This window comes from Scomber scombrus, chromosome 5 (genome assembly GCF_963691925.1).
Source record: "Scomber scombrus chromosome 5, fScoSco1.1, whole genome shotgun sequence".
NCBI classification, from domain to species: domain Eukaryota; kingdom Metazoa; phylum Chordata; class Actinopteri; order Scombriformes; family Scombridae; genus Scomber; species Scomber scombrus.
The window spans coordinates 11129871-11144543 of NC_084974.1; the positions used below are offsets into that span (position 1 = coordinate 11129871).

The window sequence follows — 14673 nt, forward strand, 5'->3', positions numbered from 1 at the left end:
ACAAACAGATCAGGGCTCATTTAGAAAAGATAAGATTAAATTGTAGTTTTCAGTACTCAAGGGTTCCTCCTCTGTAACTTGTTCATTATGAATCCGTTAGCTGCAGGAGTTTTCTGAAATTTAAAAAAAAAGAAAAAAATCACACTTGAGAAAAACATTGAACACGGCTCACACCTGAGTATCACCATCAGACTTTATTCACCTTAACAGTATCAGTCAGCTTTTCAATGATTTGACAGTTTGTGTGCTTTCAGTATAATATGACACAAAAGCTGGGGTCCATTCATAATGAATCACAACAAAAATGTCTTTTTAATCACCTGCAACACAGAATAATTGTTCTTAATGAGACGCTGCAGCTTTATTGTTTCTATTTAAATGAGAACTTGTCACAACATTTGGGAAAAAAAGTTTATTGGCACCTCTTAACTGACATGAGCATTTAAGCAAGTTTAATCTGAGGACAATGCAAAGATCCTGAATTTTGAAGAAGTTCCTGAATCAATATATAAAGTGGATTCAACCCTGGTTTGACTGAAAGTTAAGACTGGCTACATAAAACAAAAATAAACAGTATGTTTTATAGTGACATTATATGATCCACAAGCACATTAATGAAAGCAATTCTGATATATTTCAAGTATCTCAAGGAGACAATTTTCACAGAACAGACCATCTCTTTACCTTCTTTATTCCATCTGACTTTCAATATGAAAAGCAGTAAATAATTTACTTGAATTTTAAAAGGATATCAAAATCACATTGACATGTCATCGCGGCTTACACAGTTGATATTTCTATTGAAGAGTTGTCAGGCAGCAAAGCTTATACATGTAAACAAAGCACATACGAAAAAAGACAGATTAAACAGATAAAAATGGAGGTGGTATTGCACCCACACGTACAGACCATAGTCCAGATGACAGAACAGGTATTTCCTCACCCACAAACCAAACATAAAAGACCAGAGAAGAAGTCATTCCAGTCGAAAGCAGCTGATCACTTTCAAACTTTTTGTTTTCCTTTTTTCGCTAAATGGACGGTTTGTGTGAGGTTAGTGTGCTTTTCTTCTGTCGGCTCAGAAAAAATCCCTGTATGAGATTTCAGACTCAGTAATAACATTTACTACAAACAAACATAGATACTTAAATATGCCTAAAAAACATAATTAACAAACAATTACACAGTATAGAAAAAACAACTTAAAGCCACTTGCTACAAATGTTTTGGAGACATTACATTTAAAAAAAAAAAGACAAAAACAAAAAGGCAATAGCAATGACATGCAGCTGTGCTCTGAGAGAAAAGACATTAAAGCCCCAGATCTTCTCTTAATCGTCTTGTAGCATGTTGTTCTGCTCCATGCATAGATGGAGTGAGTCTTGTTAATGTGTACTTCTGTCTTTAAGTCTGGGACTCATGAGATATTACCCAGACGACTGCGTCCAGTGTGTGTTTCATTCAAGTCCAGCTTCATCGATGTATGTGTTTGTGTTTTTAGGGGACGAGACGGCATTTTGACAGCCAAGTTCATCTTCTACACTGCTATAGGTCTGTGTGTGTGTGTGTGTGTGTGTGTGTGTGTGTGTGTGTGTGTGTGTGTGTGTGTGTGTGTGTCTATGCGTGTGTTCCTGGTTTTATCTGATGAGGTGGTAGGTGAGCCAGTACATGAAGATGGGTTGTGCCGCTGCTATAGACATGGTGAGGTACATCCTCAACTGGTTCCTGGTTCCTCTCACCAGCCTCCCCTCTGCTGCCGCCTCAGATAACAGCTTCAGACGCAGAGTACGGATCTGAGGAGAGAAACCCCGGAAAGATATTCTTTAATCAACAGACAAGTGTATGTATTAACTGAGGTATCCTCCTACCAGATGACATGAGATGGATTAACAATATATTTGCTTTGGAGATTTCAATTCTAGGATCTTTTTTGTATAATTACATTCATCAAATTTCATTTCATATTGTTCACCATGGACCTTTGCATGCATTCTTCTATCTCAAAAAGAAAGACATTAAAAAAGCCATACAAATCTATGTCAAACATAAAAAGGTAGTTCAATAAGTGAATGAAAGGTGTATGAATAATAAATTAAACTGTTGGAGGAATTTGAGATTAACTTACAAATGAGTGATTGTACAATTATGTTTTTAACTGCATTTGTGCAGACAGATATGTGTTTATCTGTCTGCGCATTATTTTATGGTGTGTGTGTGTGTGTGTGTGTGCATGTGAGTGTGCAGACAGGGGTCAGAACAGAGGACCAATAACAGCATTTATTACTCAGAGGTATGGAGCTAGTGGATTGCAAAAGACTTACTATATAATGTTTCATTTTCAACATTATTTCCAGCACAAAGCACATAACTGTTGTAAGTGTTCAGGCATCTAATATAACACATTTCTGCACTAGACATCTGGCATACAGTAGAGCTAGTTTCTGGCACAATCTCCTGGCAGACTGCAGGAATTTGATACTGGCACTCAGTATTGAGGTTGAGGGCATCTCTGTACATACTTGTGGAAAAAACAAATGTGCTGGTGTACTCCAGGATAGCGTACATTATTACTGCTGTGTGTATGTGCCATCTTAGCTGAGCATCCAGTTATCTATTAACATGTGGCATCTTTTGAAGAGCTGAAAATAAAAAAACTCAAAATGGTGTCCAGGGGTAAGTTTTCTGCCCCAAGGTGAGCATGCATATAAGTTCATATATTAATTTAAATAATAAAAAAAGTTCATGTTGCTACTCACCATAAAGACAAAGATGGCAACACAGCACCACAGTAAAGAGAGATAATATGCTGGCCTCCCAAACAACAGTCCCGCAACTACACCTACGATCATCCTGAAGAAACGGGGAGAAGATGGAGACACACGGTCATTATTCAGCTGCAATAACATTTGAGTTATTACACTAAGAAAAGGAAACATAAGTCAAAATACTTTCTTTCTTCCAAAGGAGAAATTGACTATTAGAAGCCTTATCATGTGATTAGAAAGACCGGAAAAGTATTACAAATATTATGACAGAATGAGCAAAATGAGGTATGGGGCAGCAGACGGAGAGGTGGGTGTGAATGAAGGTAAACATTTGTACAACAACACATAAAATATACATACCCAACATATTTGTAGCCAGAGAAGGCCAGCAGGTCTATGGTTGTGAGGTCAGTGTTAACTGTGACAAGGTAGAGCGACAGGAGGACTGCCAGTACTTCCATGATGAGCCACACAAATGCTGAGCTGGCCTGAACTCCCAGCAGCTCTGGAGAAAATCTGAGGGGTCCACAAAATGATTCAGTCCTTTTTGGATAAATACACTGGAGATTTTTAAAATGTAAATAACTGGACAGTAGAAAAATCATAAACCCACGCCACTACTAGTTTTATCGATTTAATTGTTCATAAAGCATTAAATAATAGCGCATTTTCCACTGTTGCAGGCAGCCGTATCACACTGACAAAAACATGGATGTATTCGTACCTGTTCTGTGTGCCGAGGGCCAGTCCAGCCACCAGCACGTACGTGATGAAGCCCATGGCAGGAATGTAAAGATCAGGAGCGTTCACGTCAAAGCGTGGAGCCACAGGAGTATCCTGCTGGTAGCTTACTTCCCAGTTCTACAACACACATGATCACACACTTATAACCTGCTTAATCCTTGATAACTAAACTTGGCCAAAAGCATAAAGAAATATCTATGCAGAGGTGTGTATGTGTAGACCAGTAAGAAACAACTACTATACGGTCTCAAAGATCACTGTGTACATGTAGAGGAGGGAATTTGCACTATAGCAATTTCATGCACAATTAGAAGCAGATCTATTTTCTGCATATAAGCAAAAGCTCAGAGGTCCATGAAAGAGAATCTACATATTCCCCACATGCACAGGATTATCTTCTCATGGGAAAAACTGTCAGATCCAGAAGGGTGCATTCAGCAGGTGTAAGCAGACCTACCTCGTGCATATAAGGGAAAACTAGAAGACCCAGTTTCTTTCCCACGTACACTGTGTCCACAGCAAAGTAGTACTTCAGCTTAGAAATTGGGATGAACCTGTCCAGCTGAAATAAGAAAGAAAATAGAGACATGTGTTACTCTTCAGAGCAGATTGGGAAACTATTTAATTTCTGTTTCTGGCATTTTGTATCTGGCAGGTTATTAATATAAACAAGTTAACTTAAAACACTTCTTGGTCATTTTTTGCAGTATTCATTCAAGAGAAATAGTCTTACATTTTTGTCCACCATTTCCCTTCCCTGCGTTGCCAGAGAGCTTCCATAGGCCATGGCCAGGTTAGACATGGGGTCTGACAGGAGGGTCTGGCCAGCAAAACCTGCCGCTTGAGGCCCGGCCGGCTGGTTCCTGTCAACAAAACACAAGGTAACATATCAGCTGGGAGAGCATTATGATCTATCAGCACAATTGATACGAGCATACATTCACATCTGTAGTGAAGAGATGATGCAAATGACGGTGAAGCTGAATTAACACAAAGCAAATTATATTTCAAAGAGTCAAACTTTCCTTCTGAAGGACATGAACTGATTAATCGACAAAGGAAGTCTGATGTTTCAGACTGTCCTTCAGACAAAAAATGTAAACATTGACACCAAGGTTATTATAGTTAACTAAAACTAAGACTAAAACTAAAACTAGCAGTGAAAAAGTAATTTAGTTAACTGAAATAAAAAGAAGAATTACAATGAACATTGCACAATGCACAACTAACTCAAACTAAACTGAATTGCAGATAAAATCAGCTTAGTTTTAGTTTTCTCTCTATTTTTACTGTATTGTGTTCAGTTTGACTTCTTGAAATAAGAGGCTAATACCAGTAGGGAGAACACAAACACAAACACAGCTAATTTTACCTCAGTGTCAGTTATTATTTCATCCTTTACAGCTTCTACTAATCAATGCTTTCCTCCTAATACCTGAAACAGTAAAACTAAGACTAAAACTAAATAAAAACTAAACTAAAACTACTTCATCACTTGTTAAACTAACTAAAACTAAACTGAAATAAAAAAGCAAACTGAAAAACTAAATAAAGATAAAGACTAATGAAAATTTCAAAGCTATAGTAAGTCCACAAAGTTTGATTCAACACTTAAATATCCAGCCAAGCTTCTGCGTAGCTGGCGGATATCGCACCTGTACCCCGTCTGTGGTCCGAATCCAACTCCACTCGTATCCTCAAACAGCTGGCTGCCATCTGAACCATCCATAGCACCGGTTCTTTGACGCATATCTGGCTCTGGGTGACAGGAAAGGAACAAAGGTGGTTATGAAAAAAAAAAAAAAGATAGATATGTACACAGAGGAGTAGATCTGAATCTCTTGAATCACTTTTTAACATTGTAGGGCATTTGTAAATGGACAGAATTATTAAAGCAAGCAAATGCAAAGGCAGAACAGATAGAACAAGTAGAGAAACCAGAGAAACGAATGTGCACAAAATACTTGACCAAATGGTGACAAAAACTCAAATATAAACTTTCTGACCCCCTTTTCTGTTGATTTCCTCCTTTTTTGATTAAAAATCTCATCAGCTAAGCACAATCCTAATGTATTATGGGTTTATTTTTGTGTCTTGCTATTTGTGTAAAATAAATGAATGAAACCAATATGAAAACAGCTGTTAAGACCATTAGCAGCACCTGTGGATGTTTTGGTATTTGTCAGTTATTTATCTGTGTTATATCATTTCCTGCAGACACATAAACACACAAGTTGTAAAGTAGGATAACTTTGGATTAATTACTCCACAACTTTTTGCTTTTTTTACCTGTTGTAAATCACCAGAGTTTACTGATCTAGTCTTGTCTGACAGCATATCGTAAACATAAACCATCATAAAAATTGTGACACATAGCTCTGTTGGTGAGTTGTCTGTTAACTGATAATAGTTCACGCACCATTAGGGACACCTGTCTTTAACAAAATTGAATGTGAAAGGCAGAGGGTGTCCAGAGTGGTGAACATCTGTAGCACACAAACTGGGGTTTTAAAGTGAAAACATTTTATGACAGTGCCTCTGGCTTCATGTGAACATTATACAATACACAGTTTGCAAACACCCAAATGCTTCTGTGTTGAACTAGTCACAGCTCTTTTATCTCCATTCCCTGAGGCACAAGTGAGCGCATTACTTCACTCATCACAAGAGCAAATCATGTCATGCTACTGGCTTAATTTAAGTAGTTTAACAAAGGTTTAATAAAAAGGGTCCTCCCCCAGAACATTTTTAACAGAGTAGATGTAATTTAATTTATTCTGGTGCATTTTAACAGGTGTTTTGACATGTTGATCTAGCTAAATGATGGATACATATTATAATTACATCCGGAGGAAGTGTTTGGCCCCAGATCACATATTAGAACATATTAAAAAACTAAAAGTGTAGAAGTTGATGATTAGTATATTCATATTAAATTAATCTACTGAAGGTAAAAGTGTGTGTGGGGGGGTCCAAGTTCATGCAGCCTGTCTTATATCCATTATCTTTGATATCAGATTGAGTCATCCCTAATTCAAAACTTTTCCAAAACATTCACCTACTTCCAAACACTTTTTCTCATTTCATAACTTTTTCAGGAATTTCATGACCCTGCAAACCCCCTTAAAATAGACCTATAATAACATTAATCCAGATCAATTTGGGAGCTTTACTTTAACTTTAGTTGACGTAACATTACAGTACAAACACGTTATAGGTTAATTAACTATATTACAACACTGGGGATTCATTTTAAATGTCTGTGAGCACAAAGTCACTCCGCTAAAAATGTCCAAACAGAGGGTTAGGGTTACACAGAAAGCAAAATAAGATGACCTAGTTCACTAAGACAGAGCTAATTATAATCTCCAGTGTGTGCAAGTGTTTGGTATTTAATTACAGTAGTTCATTTTACATTTAAATGCGTCTTTATTTATGTTAAGTGGCTGAAACAGAGAGATAACGTCACCATTCAGTTTCGTTTACGTGTGATTTAAAGCTAGCAAGCACAAGATGTAATTTAACACGCAGCCATGAATGTAGTTATAAAAAAGACTCTGATTTGTATTGATTAAAGCACGTACGTAACTTACGCTGTCTGAAGCCACTCTGAGCCGCAGTGTAATCCATGTTTTGCTGATTTGATGGTAGCTGTGGTGGTTGTCGTCTTTACTCAGCAGAGATGCAGCTGTTGAGACTAGTTAGCGAGCTGCAGAGGGAAGTTGAAGCTCATTCATAAGATTTTAACACGGAAGTGAACCCGCTCTTCTTCTTCTGTTGTAGTTTTAATGATGGTTTACAAAGCGACCTGGAGGATAAGTGCTGCCACCTGCTGTCTAGAAACTCCTCATTTTAACCAGTTTAGGAAGGTTACTTTGGAAATATGTTACTGATTACTAGTTACCCTATTTAAAATGTAAAAAGTAATGTAACTATTTCAATTAATTAATCAAAGTAATGTAACTTATTACACTTGATTACTTTTTCTAATTTTCTAACCAATGTTTTCAGCTTTTAGGGTAAGATCTTTAGGGCAAAATCTAAGTTCAGGTGTTTTTCATGGATACCGACATGATTTATAAGGGAGATCATTTCTTATCTTATCTCTCATTTGAAAATGTATTAATTATTTAATTGGTACTGTGACACCATTTAAGCCCATGTGACCACATCACGATTTATTTAACAAATATGAAAGAAATATAGTTTTCAAATAATTAAAAACAGCAATATATATATTCAGTTACATGTTCATCATCATCATCATCATCATCATCATCATCATCATCATCATCATCATCATCATCATCATCATCATCATCGGCATCACTATCACCATCACCATCACATCGTCATCGTCATCATCATAATCATCATCGTCATCACCATCATCAGTCACAATCATAATCATAATAGGCATAACATTCACATTAAAAGGATATAAAAGGAACATAAAACATGTAACAAACATCAGTATAAGATGGAAAATAAAAAAGAGAAATAATAGCAAAATAGTTAAGAATAATGGAATATATTTTTAAAAAAAAACATTTAAATGAAGTGCAATTGTGCATCAGTGTGAAGATGGCTGATAGAAAAGCAAGTTAAAGGCTGACGCTAAAAGTGAAGATTTAAGTTTTCAGGTTTGTTTTAAAAATATTTAGCGAGCTGGCTTTCCTGATAGCTAAAGATAGCGTGTTCTATAGCTTTGAGGCGTAATTGACAAAGGGTGCATCTACGATTTTCTATCGGCTGTTGCTGGGAATTTCCAATAAACCAGCAGCAATGTTCTTGAAGGCAAATAGTATGTTGGTACTAGCATATGAAGGGCTTTGTATGGAGGGAGGAGGACCTTAAAGTCCCTTAAAGTTACAGGAAGCCAGTGCAGAGCAGCTAAAACTGGACTAATGTGTTCTCTCCTCTTGGTTCTGGTTAATAGCTGAGACTGTTTCATAGGCTTTTATTTTAATGTGTAAAAGTAACTGATTCCAATCTGCCACAAAACCTACAGTATAATATTGAAACTGAACCGCAGCAAAAACTAGTACCCAGGTCTAGTCTGGAGTATGCCTTGTTGTATAGGGATAGTAAAGTAATATATGATGCTCTTTTAGGATTAATGTAGTAAAATAAAAGCAAACAAGCAGCTGAAGGGAAGAGTTTTAAATAGTTTTAATTTTAAACTGTATGAAACCAGAGATGGTTTGAGATAACAAGGGGAAAACTGGCATGTGCGTGGAACTGAAAGACTCCCTCAACTGCATTTAACTCAATAAACGAGAAAACATAATTGTGATCTGGAAACTGTGTCTTGGAGGAAACAGAGATAAAGGGAAAGCTGTAGGGGAATGACACTTCAGATTATGATAAATTTACCCTGTAATACACTCCCTAACATTCAAGCTTTAGTACACCAATAAAAGTACATAAAGTTAAGCAAATCCAAGCTTTTATTACATCCAGTTCCCTTTGATAAATGTATAATCGTTAAATCACATAAAAATATATTAGGGCACATAATCGGAACAGGTATGTGAATGAGTCAGTGCTGTTATTTTCTAAAAACACTGATTGTCAGTGATATTTATACACTGATATTTTATCTTTTTTTTTTTTTTGAAAGGCTGGAAATTTCCAGAATCACTATCATGCCAATCAGCATACTTTCAGTTAGCAGTTTTCCAGTAACACTTATTTGTGTTCCTGGCAACAAAGTCACAGCATATTTCTGTGCTTCCTCTTTCTCTAATTGTGAATGACGGTCATCAGGCCACATTTGACTGAATGTGACACACCTTCAGTGCCGACTTCCAAACAATAAGGGAGAGCTGCAGACAAGGGGAACAGAAATGTACTGTATGTATCTCCAAAAGCATCAGTTCTCATAAGTGGGTGGATTTAAACATCTGTGTGAACACCAAATCTCTGAAACACAGGCGACAGCATTCTGAGGCAAATGAAGATAGGTGCTGTGAACATGGCAACTGCAAGGGTCGAGCGCAGAGGTAAACCTCCTTTTTTACCTGTTTTTCTTATGACATGTTTATTCAACTTCATACAGCAATCAAATTTATTTTTTCCGAGACGCACTACATGTTCTGCATTGTGCATGAAAATTCATGGTAGTGATCTTTCATTGCAGATAATAATACAGTTGACTTATTAACAGCATTTAAGCTACATTTGATCAATATTACAGATATCATATTTTGATCGCTGATTACTTTCCCTGCTTCTATGTGCTAATCTGGACAACAGTGCTATTGCTTTTGCTTCTAATTTATTGCTTTTACTTTATTTGAATAGTTTTGGAAATTCAGCTACCTGTATCTAAGCAGATATTTTGTTTGCAACATTGTAATATCTTACTTATGTAGTTTGTACTGTATGTATTGTTGTAACAATAGTTTTATGCTGCATTTTTGGCTAGGTCTTTCTTCTTCCCCCCAAAATCAAGACTTTAACTGGTTCAGTAAAAGACAAAAACAGACAAATTCTCTCACAGAGATTAGTAGATTTGATTTTATCTTAAACACTTCTTTACAAAATTCCATTTTACATTACTACTTGTTGCAAATGCCACTTTTTTTTTCTTAGATGGGAAATATTGACATTGCCCATACTATATTATATGTTTGCTTTTCATATAGGGATTGGGTTAGGGTTAGGTCCCTTTTCATTAAATCCTTTTTTTTTTCTTAATGTGCAATTAATACATTTGTATACAAAATACATGCAATGTAATACTGTTGTCATTGCAAAACACGATGTGCTTGAGCAAGTGAAAGCATTTTATTCACATTTATTCAGTATTTCAAATATTTTTCATAATAGACAAAAGCACATGCAAAGCAAAGTTGTTATTCTACAATAGCACATTACTGACAGAGTATAATTGTGAAAACAACAAAAATCCCATGCACTTTAAATATCTCACTCATCCTGCCAACTACTAAAGACCCACATTCTTTTGTAGACTTGAATCCAAATGAGGAAATTCGAATCATACTGGTTGGAAAGACAAGAAATGGGAAGAGTGCATCGGGAAACATCATCCTAAACCGAGGGGCTTTTACATCAGTACTTTCACCATGTTCTGTGATATCAGAGTGTCAAAAGGATGCAGTGTGAAATGGATGCAGGGTTGCAGTGATTGACACACCAGGGATTTATGACACAAAGTACAAAGAAGATGAGGTGATCAGAAAGCTGAAAATGTGCATCTCTCTCTCAGCTCCTGGTCCCCATGTGTTCTTGATTGTGATGAAGTTGGACAGATTCACTGAGGAGGAACTTAAGACAGTTGAACTCCTACAGATGGTGTTCAGGAACAAAGCTGCAGACTACTCCGTGGTTCTCTTCACTTACGGTGAACAACTTGGACGCAGTTGAAGTTTTTATCAGTCACTGTTCAAAACTTAGCCATTTTGTTGCAAAATGTAATGGGCGGTATCATGTCTTTAACAACACAGTTCCCAATGATACGCAGGTACCTCAGCTGCTTGACAAGATACAAAGAATGGTCAATTATAATGGTGGAAGATTTTATACAAATGATCTATTACAGGAGGCTGAAAGAGCAATCCAAGAAAAAGCGGAGATGATTTTGAAAGCTAATGCAGAGAAGAAACGCAGACAAGAAGCAAAACTGAAGTCCATACTTGAAAGAGAACAGCTGAAGGCCAAACTATAGCAGCTGGATGAAGACTATAAAAGACAATCAAGAGAAAAGGCTGAGAAGAAAAACAAATTCACTGAAACTGGTATGATTGTAACAACCGCCAAAGCTGGGACGGCAATTGGGGCTGCTGCAGCAGCTGCTGGGGGTCCACTTTGCATTGGTGCTGGAGCAGTGGTGGGTGGAGTTATTGGGACTTTAGCGGGAGTCATTGCACCAATTGCAGTAAAAGCTTTGGGCTTTGTTTGAAAAACAAATGCATCGTACAATAAAATATACAGTTACAGCAATTGCTTGATATTGTCAGTTCTGCTACTATACTTATTTGAATCTTTTCAGTAGCAGACAGAGTCATATTAACTTCCTTGTCGCAAGGCATTGCTTGTTTATTACATGCGATGACAGACATGAATAAGTATGTGTAGCCAGCTGCTGCAAACAGAACTATGCTGAACTAAAGGTTTGGATGAAGTGGCCACTGAGTCAAAGATTCTGCTCAGCATTAAAATCAAGAACAACCATATGTATTATGATAATTAGAGATAGTAAAGTAACTTAAAGTAACAAATCAATAGTTTGATATAATCAATGTAAAATATTATTGCATTATGTATGCGAAAGGCTTGTAGTGATACATTCATATAGAATCAAGACTCTCTCCTCAGGGTTACAGAGCTTTGTCTTTCAGCTAATTGTTTTGGATTTTAGACCTGCAACTTTACTGTTTTTGACACTCTCACCACTCTCCGTGTCTTTAGTGGCAGCACCAAAGATCTCAGATAAATCCACCGTTCCCTATCTACCTAGCTCCAAACTACAGACAGATAAAGTTAACAACAAACAGGTGAACATAGTGGAGAATTCAGCAGGTAAAATGCTGATATTTCCCGCATGGGTTGGTAGGGAGACCAAAACATAGCTAAAAGGGGAGTGGTAGGTGAACATAGATTTGTCAGATTGAAAGAAATAAAATCTCCAGACGAGTGCAAATATCTGTCTGTGTATTGAACGTGTAAGAAGGAAACTGTTTGCTCGATGTTGTACAGCTGGTTGTGCTGCTCCCAAGTGGCCAAAAATCTGTTAATGCAGGTTTTTATGTATCTTTAAATCTGCATTAACTGTTTTTGGCCACTTGGGGGCAACAACAGAATAACTAACAGTAAAGTTGCGGCTGGACAGGTAAACAATGACTATAAAGCGCCATAAAGCCTTAATGAAGTGCAAAATAGGGTGATATTTCTCTGTAGGTTCATCACTCTGAAACCTCACACTGTCATTTGGTACATTGTTGTAAAAATATTGTTATTAGCTACTGTAAAGCATCATTCTTTGGGCAATTTACTGCAGTGGCGTTTTTTAGGTTTTGAAATAATTTTTGTTTTAATTATTTGTAGAACATGTATGTGTCCTAAACAGCAAACCACAGTTGTTTTGTACATCTGAAAACATGCAGTGCTTATTTTAAAAGCAGAGGGATTTTCCATTTATATATATATATATATATATATATACATTTTTTTTTACATTTCACAATGTACAGGAAACTCAAAAAGGAAGTGCACAGTAAAAGCAGACAAAGAGAGCTTTTGAAAGCTAGTCGACCGTGTTCGTGCATTTATGCTATGATGATATTAAAGTACTTTTTCTATTCATGCTTTTTGGTAGACGGGAAGTGGATGTGTTGTGAAAAATTGTATGATATAAAGACACACTCGCACACAAAACCCACAACCTATCCAGGCAAATTAATTTTGGACTGTCAGTAATCATTTACAGTGTAACACACACACATGAAACATCAAATTGTCCATGTATCGGTCTCTCTATCAGCCCGCATTTCTTTAGTTTAAAATGACTTTGTGTTTCACTCTCTCTGCTGACAGCTGGACTCGTTAGCCCTCAGGGAAAATGACCATCTCTCATTAAATGGACTGCACTGTGTATAAAACAGCCACACATTGCCTCACATGTACATGCCCACATACTCATATGTGTATGTAGGGCACATACATGTACAGCCATTTCTCCATCTTACTTGTAACACACACAAAAGCCAGAACAGGGACTATTTTAAGGGTTTTTTTCATGCGGTAGTAATTGTTGTAAAGGCCACAGAGTAGAATAGAGGTCTACAGTTAACAGCTTGGTGTGCTGTGACACTGGAAACACATGAGTCGCTCGGGGTGAATCTGTCTTTGGGAATTAAATTCAACAACTAAGACAAGCTCATCTCAAGCACAGACAAGCAACAAAAAAAATATAGTGATATAATGTATTCTGTATTTACAGTTGTACATTTTGTGTTATCTCACAGTGTTTTGATCTGGCAGTGGTTGAATTGTTGGCTGAGTTATTTTTAAGAATACATGTACATGTTAAGCCCTGTTAGATGACAAAAAAGACAAGAATTAATAAATGTTTTACTTTACTTGCAACTTTTTTTATGCACAAAGCTGAAGTATTTGATTATTTAGCTGCACTGAGACGCTGTCTTTTACCCTGGACTTTTTTGTAATTTTATCATGTAATAATGTTGAATGACTAAAGAGATGTTTTTGTTATTTTTTTCCATTTGATGACTTGTATACATTGCCTAGTGAAAGCTCAGTCTTCTTCTCTTGACCTCATGATGTTGAACACCATGAAAAACTGGTTAGGGAAGCAACTTATTTAATATAAATACATTACTGAAGCCAATAATTACATTATGTAAACCCTTTGTTATTCAAGATTAGTGCATAGACATAAGAAATGGAAAAGTGTGCATACCCAAAGATATTTTTTGTATATAGATTAAAAAAAAAGAAAAAAAAGTCAATAATTCAAGAATCCATCTTTTGGATATTTTATGCTTAAAAAAAAAAAAAAAAGTAGCTACAGGGTATGTTGTGGGTAGCAGTGTCAAAAGAGCTTACGTGCAAAAGCCACACCAGCAGCATCAATAATTCTGGCTGGTTTGCCTTGCATGCTTCAAGAGCGAGTTTACCCCCCAACATACACATCCATACAGAGTGAGTGAGTGAGAGAGACAGAGTGAGAGAGAGAGAGAGAGAGAGAGAGAGAGAGAGAGAGAGAGAGAGAGAGAGAGAGAGAGAGAGAGAGAGAGAGAGAGAGATGTGCTGAGTGAGTAAACTCTCCCATGAACCATAAAAAGCGTTCATTCATTATGTCATTATGTAGCACATCCACGACTGTGCTCATCCAGCGAAACATAACAGTACAGTTTTAGAGACCTTCCTCATACTCATCAGAGCTCCTTCCTTCCCAACAATACGTGCTCCTCTCTGCACACTCAGGCTGGCGACCATTGACCCAGGGATCATGGAGTTATCACTGATGGCAGCACAGGTAAGGAGGTGGAACTAAGTTTGTCCATTACTTTGTGTTTCTGACACTTTAGGCAAAAAAATTTAAAAGTGAACTAATATTGCCGAGATGATTCGACTAAGAAGGTGCAATGCAATGGATTACTCCACTGATGACATC

The 14673-nt window shown here is 36.8% G+C and overlaps 1 protein-coding gene and 1 pseudogene across 2 annotated transcripts; one reads left to right on the plus strand and one right to left on the minus strand.

Moving 5' to 3' along the window:
* Positions 1 to 157: 157 nt before the first annotated feature.
* On the minus strand, positions 158 to 7236 carry yif1b (Yip1 interacting factor homolog B (S. cerevisiae)). Of its 2 annotated transcripts, none has more exons than XM_062418771.1 (8): positions 7103 to 7236; positions 5171 to 5267; positions 4243 to 4372; positions 3967 to 4071; positions 3490 to 3626; positions 3126 to 3281; positions 2757 to 2850; positions 158 to 1793 (listed from the first exon to the last, which is right to left on the minus strand). In XM_062418771.1, exons 1-8 carry the CDS (start codon positions 7137 to 7139, stop codon positions 1638 to 1640), a joined length of 912 nt encoding a protein of 303 aa, XP_062274755.1. In that variant the 5' UTR covers positions 7140 to 7236; the 3' UTR covers positions 158 to 1637. The 2 variants fall into 2 exon arrangements, with proteins under 2 accessions (XP_062274755.1, XP_062274754.1); XM_062418770.1 differs by having other exon boundaries at positions 5165 to 5267.
* Positions 7237 to 9486: 2250 nt separating this feature from the next.
* On the plus strand, positions 9487 to 11202 carry LOC133980566 (GTPase IMAP family member 9-like; annotated as a pseudogene).
* Positions 11203 to 14673: the final 3471 nt, after the last annotated feature.

Bases quoted from the DNA above. Each gene is read 5' to 3' on its own strand.
- yif1b (XM_062418770.1), bottom strand. From the start codon at position 7,139: ATGGATTACACTGCGGCTCAGAGTGGCTTCAGACAGC. The intron at 3,282-3,489 runs GTACGAATACAT...TGGACCCCTCAG, and splicing joins GCCCTCGGCACACAGAACAG to ATTTTCTCCAGAGCTGCTGG. The intron at 2,851-3,125 runs GTATGTATATTT...CCGTTTCTTCAG, and splicing joins TCTGGCTACAAATATGTTGG to GATGATCGTAGGTGTAGTTG.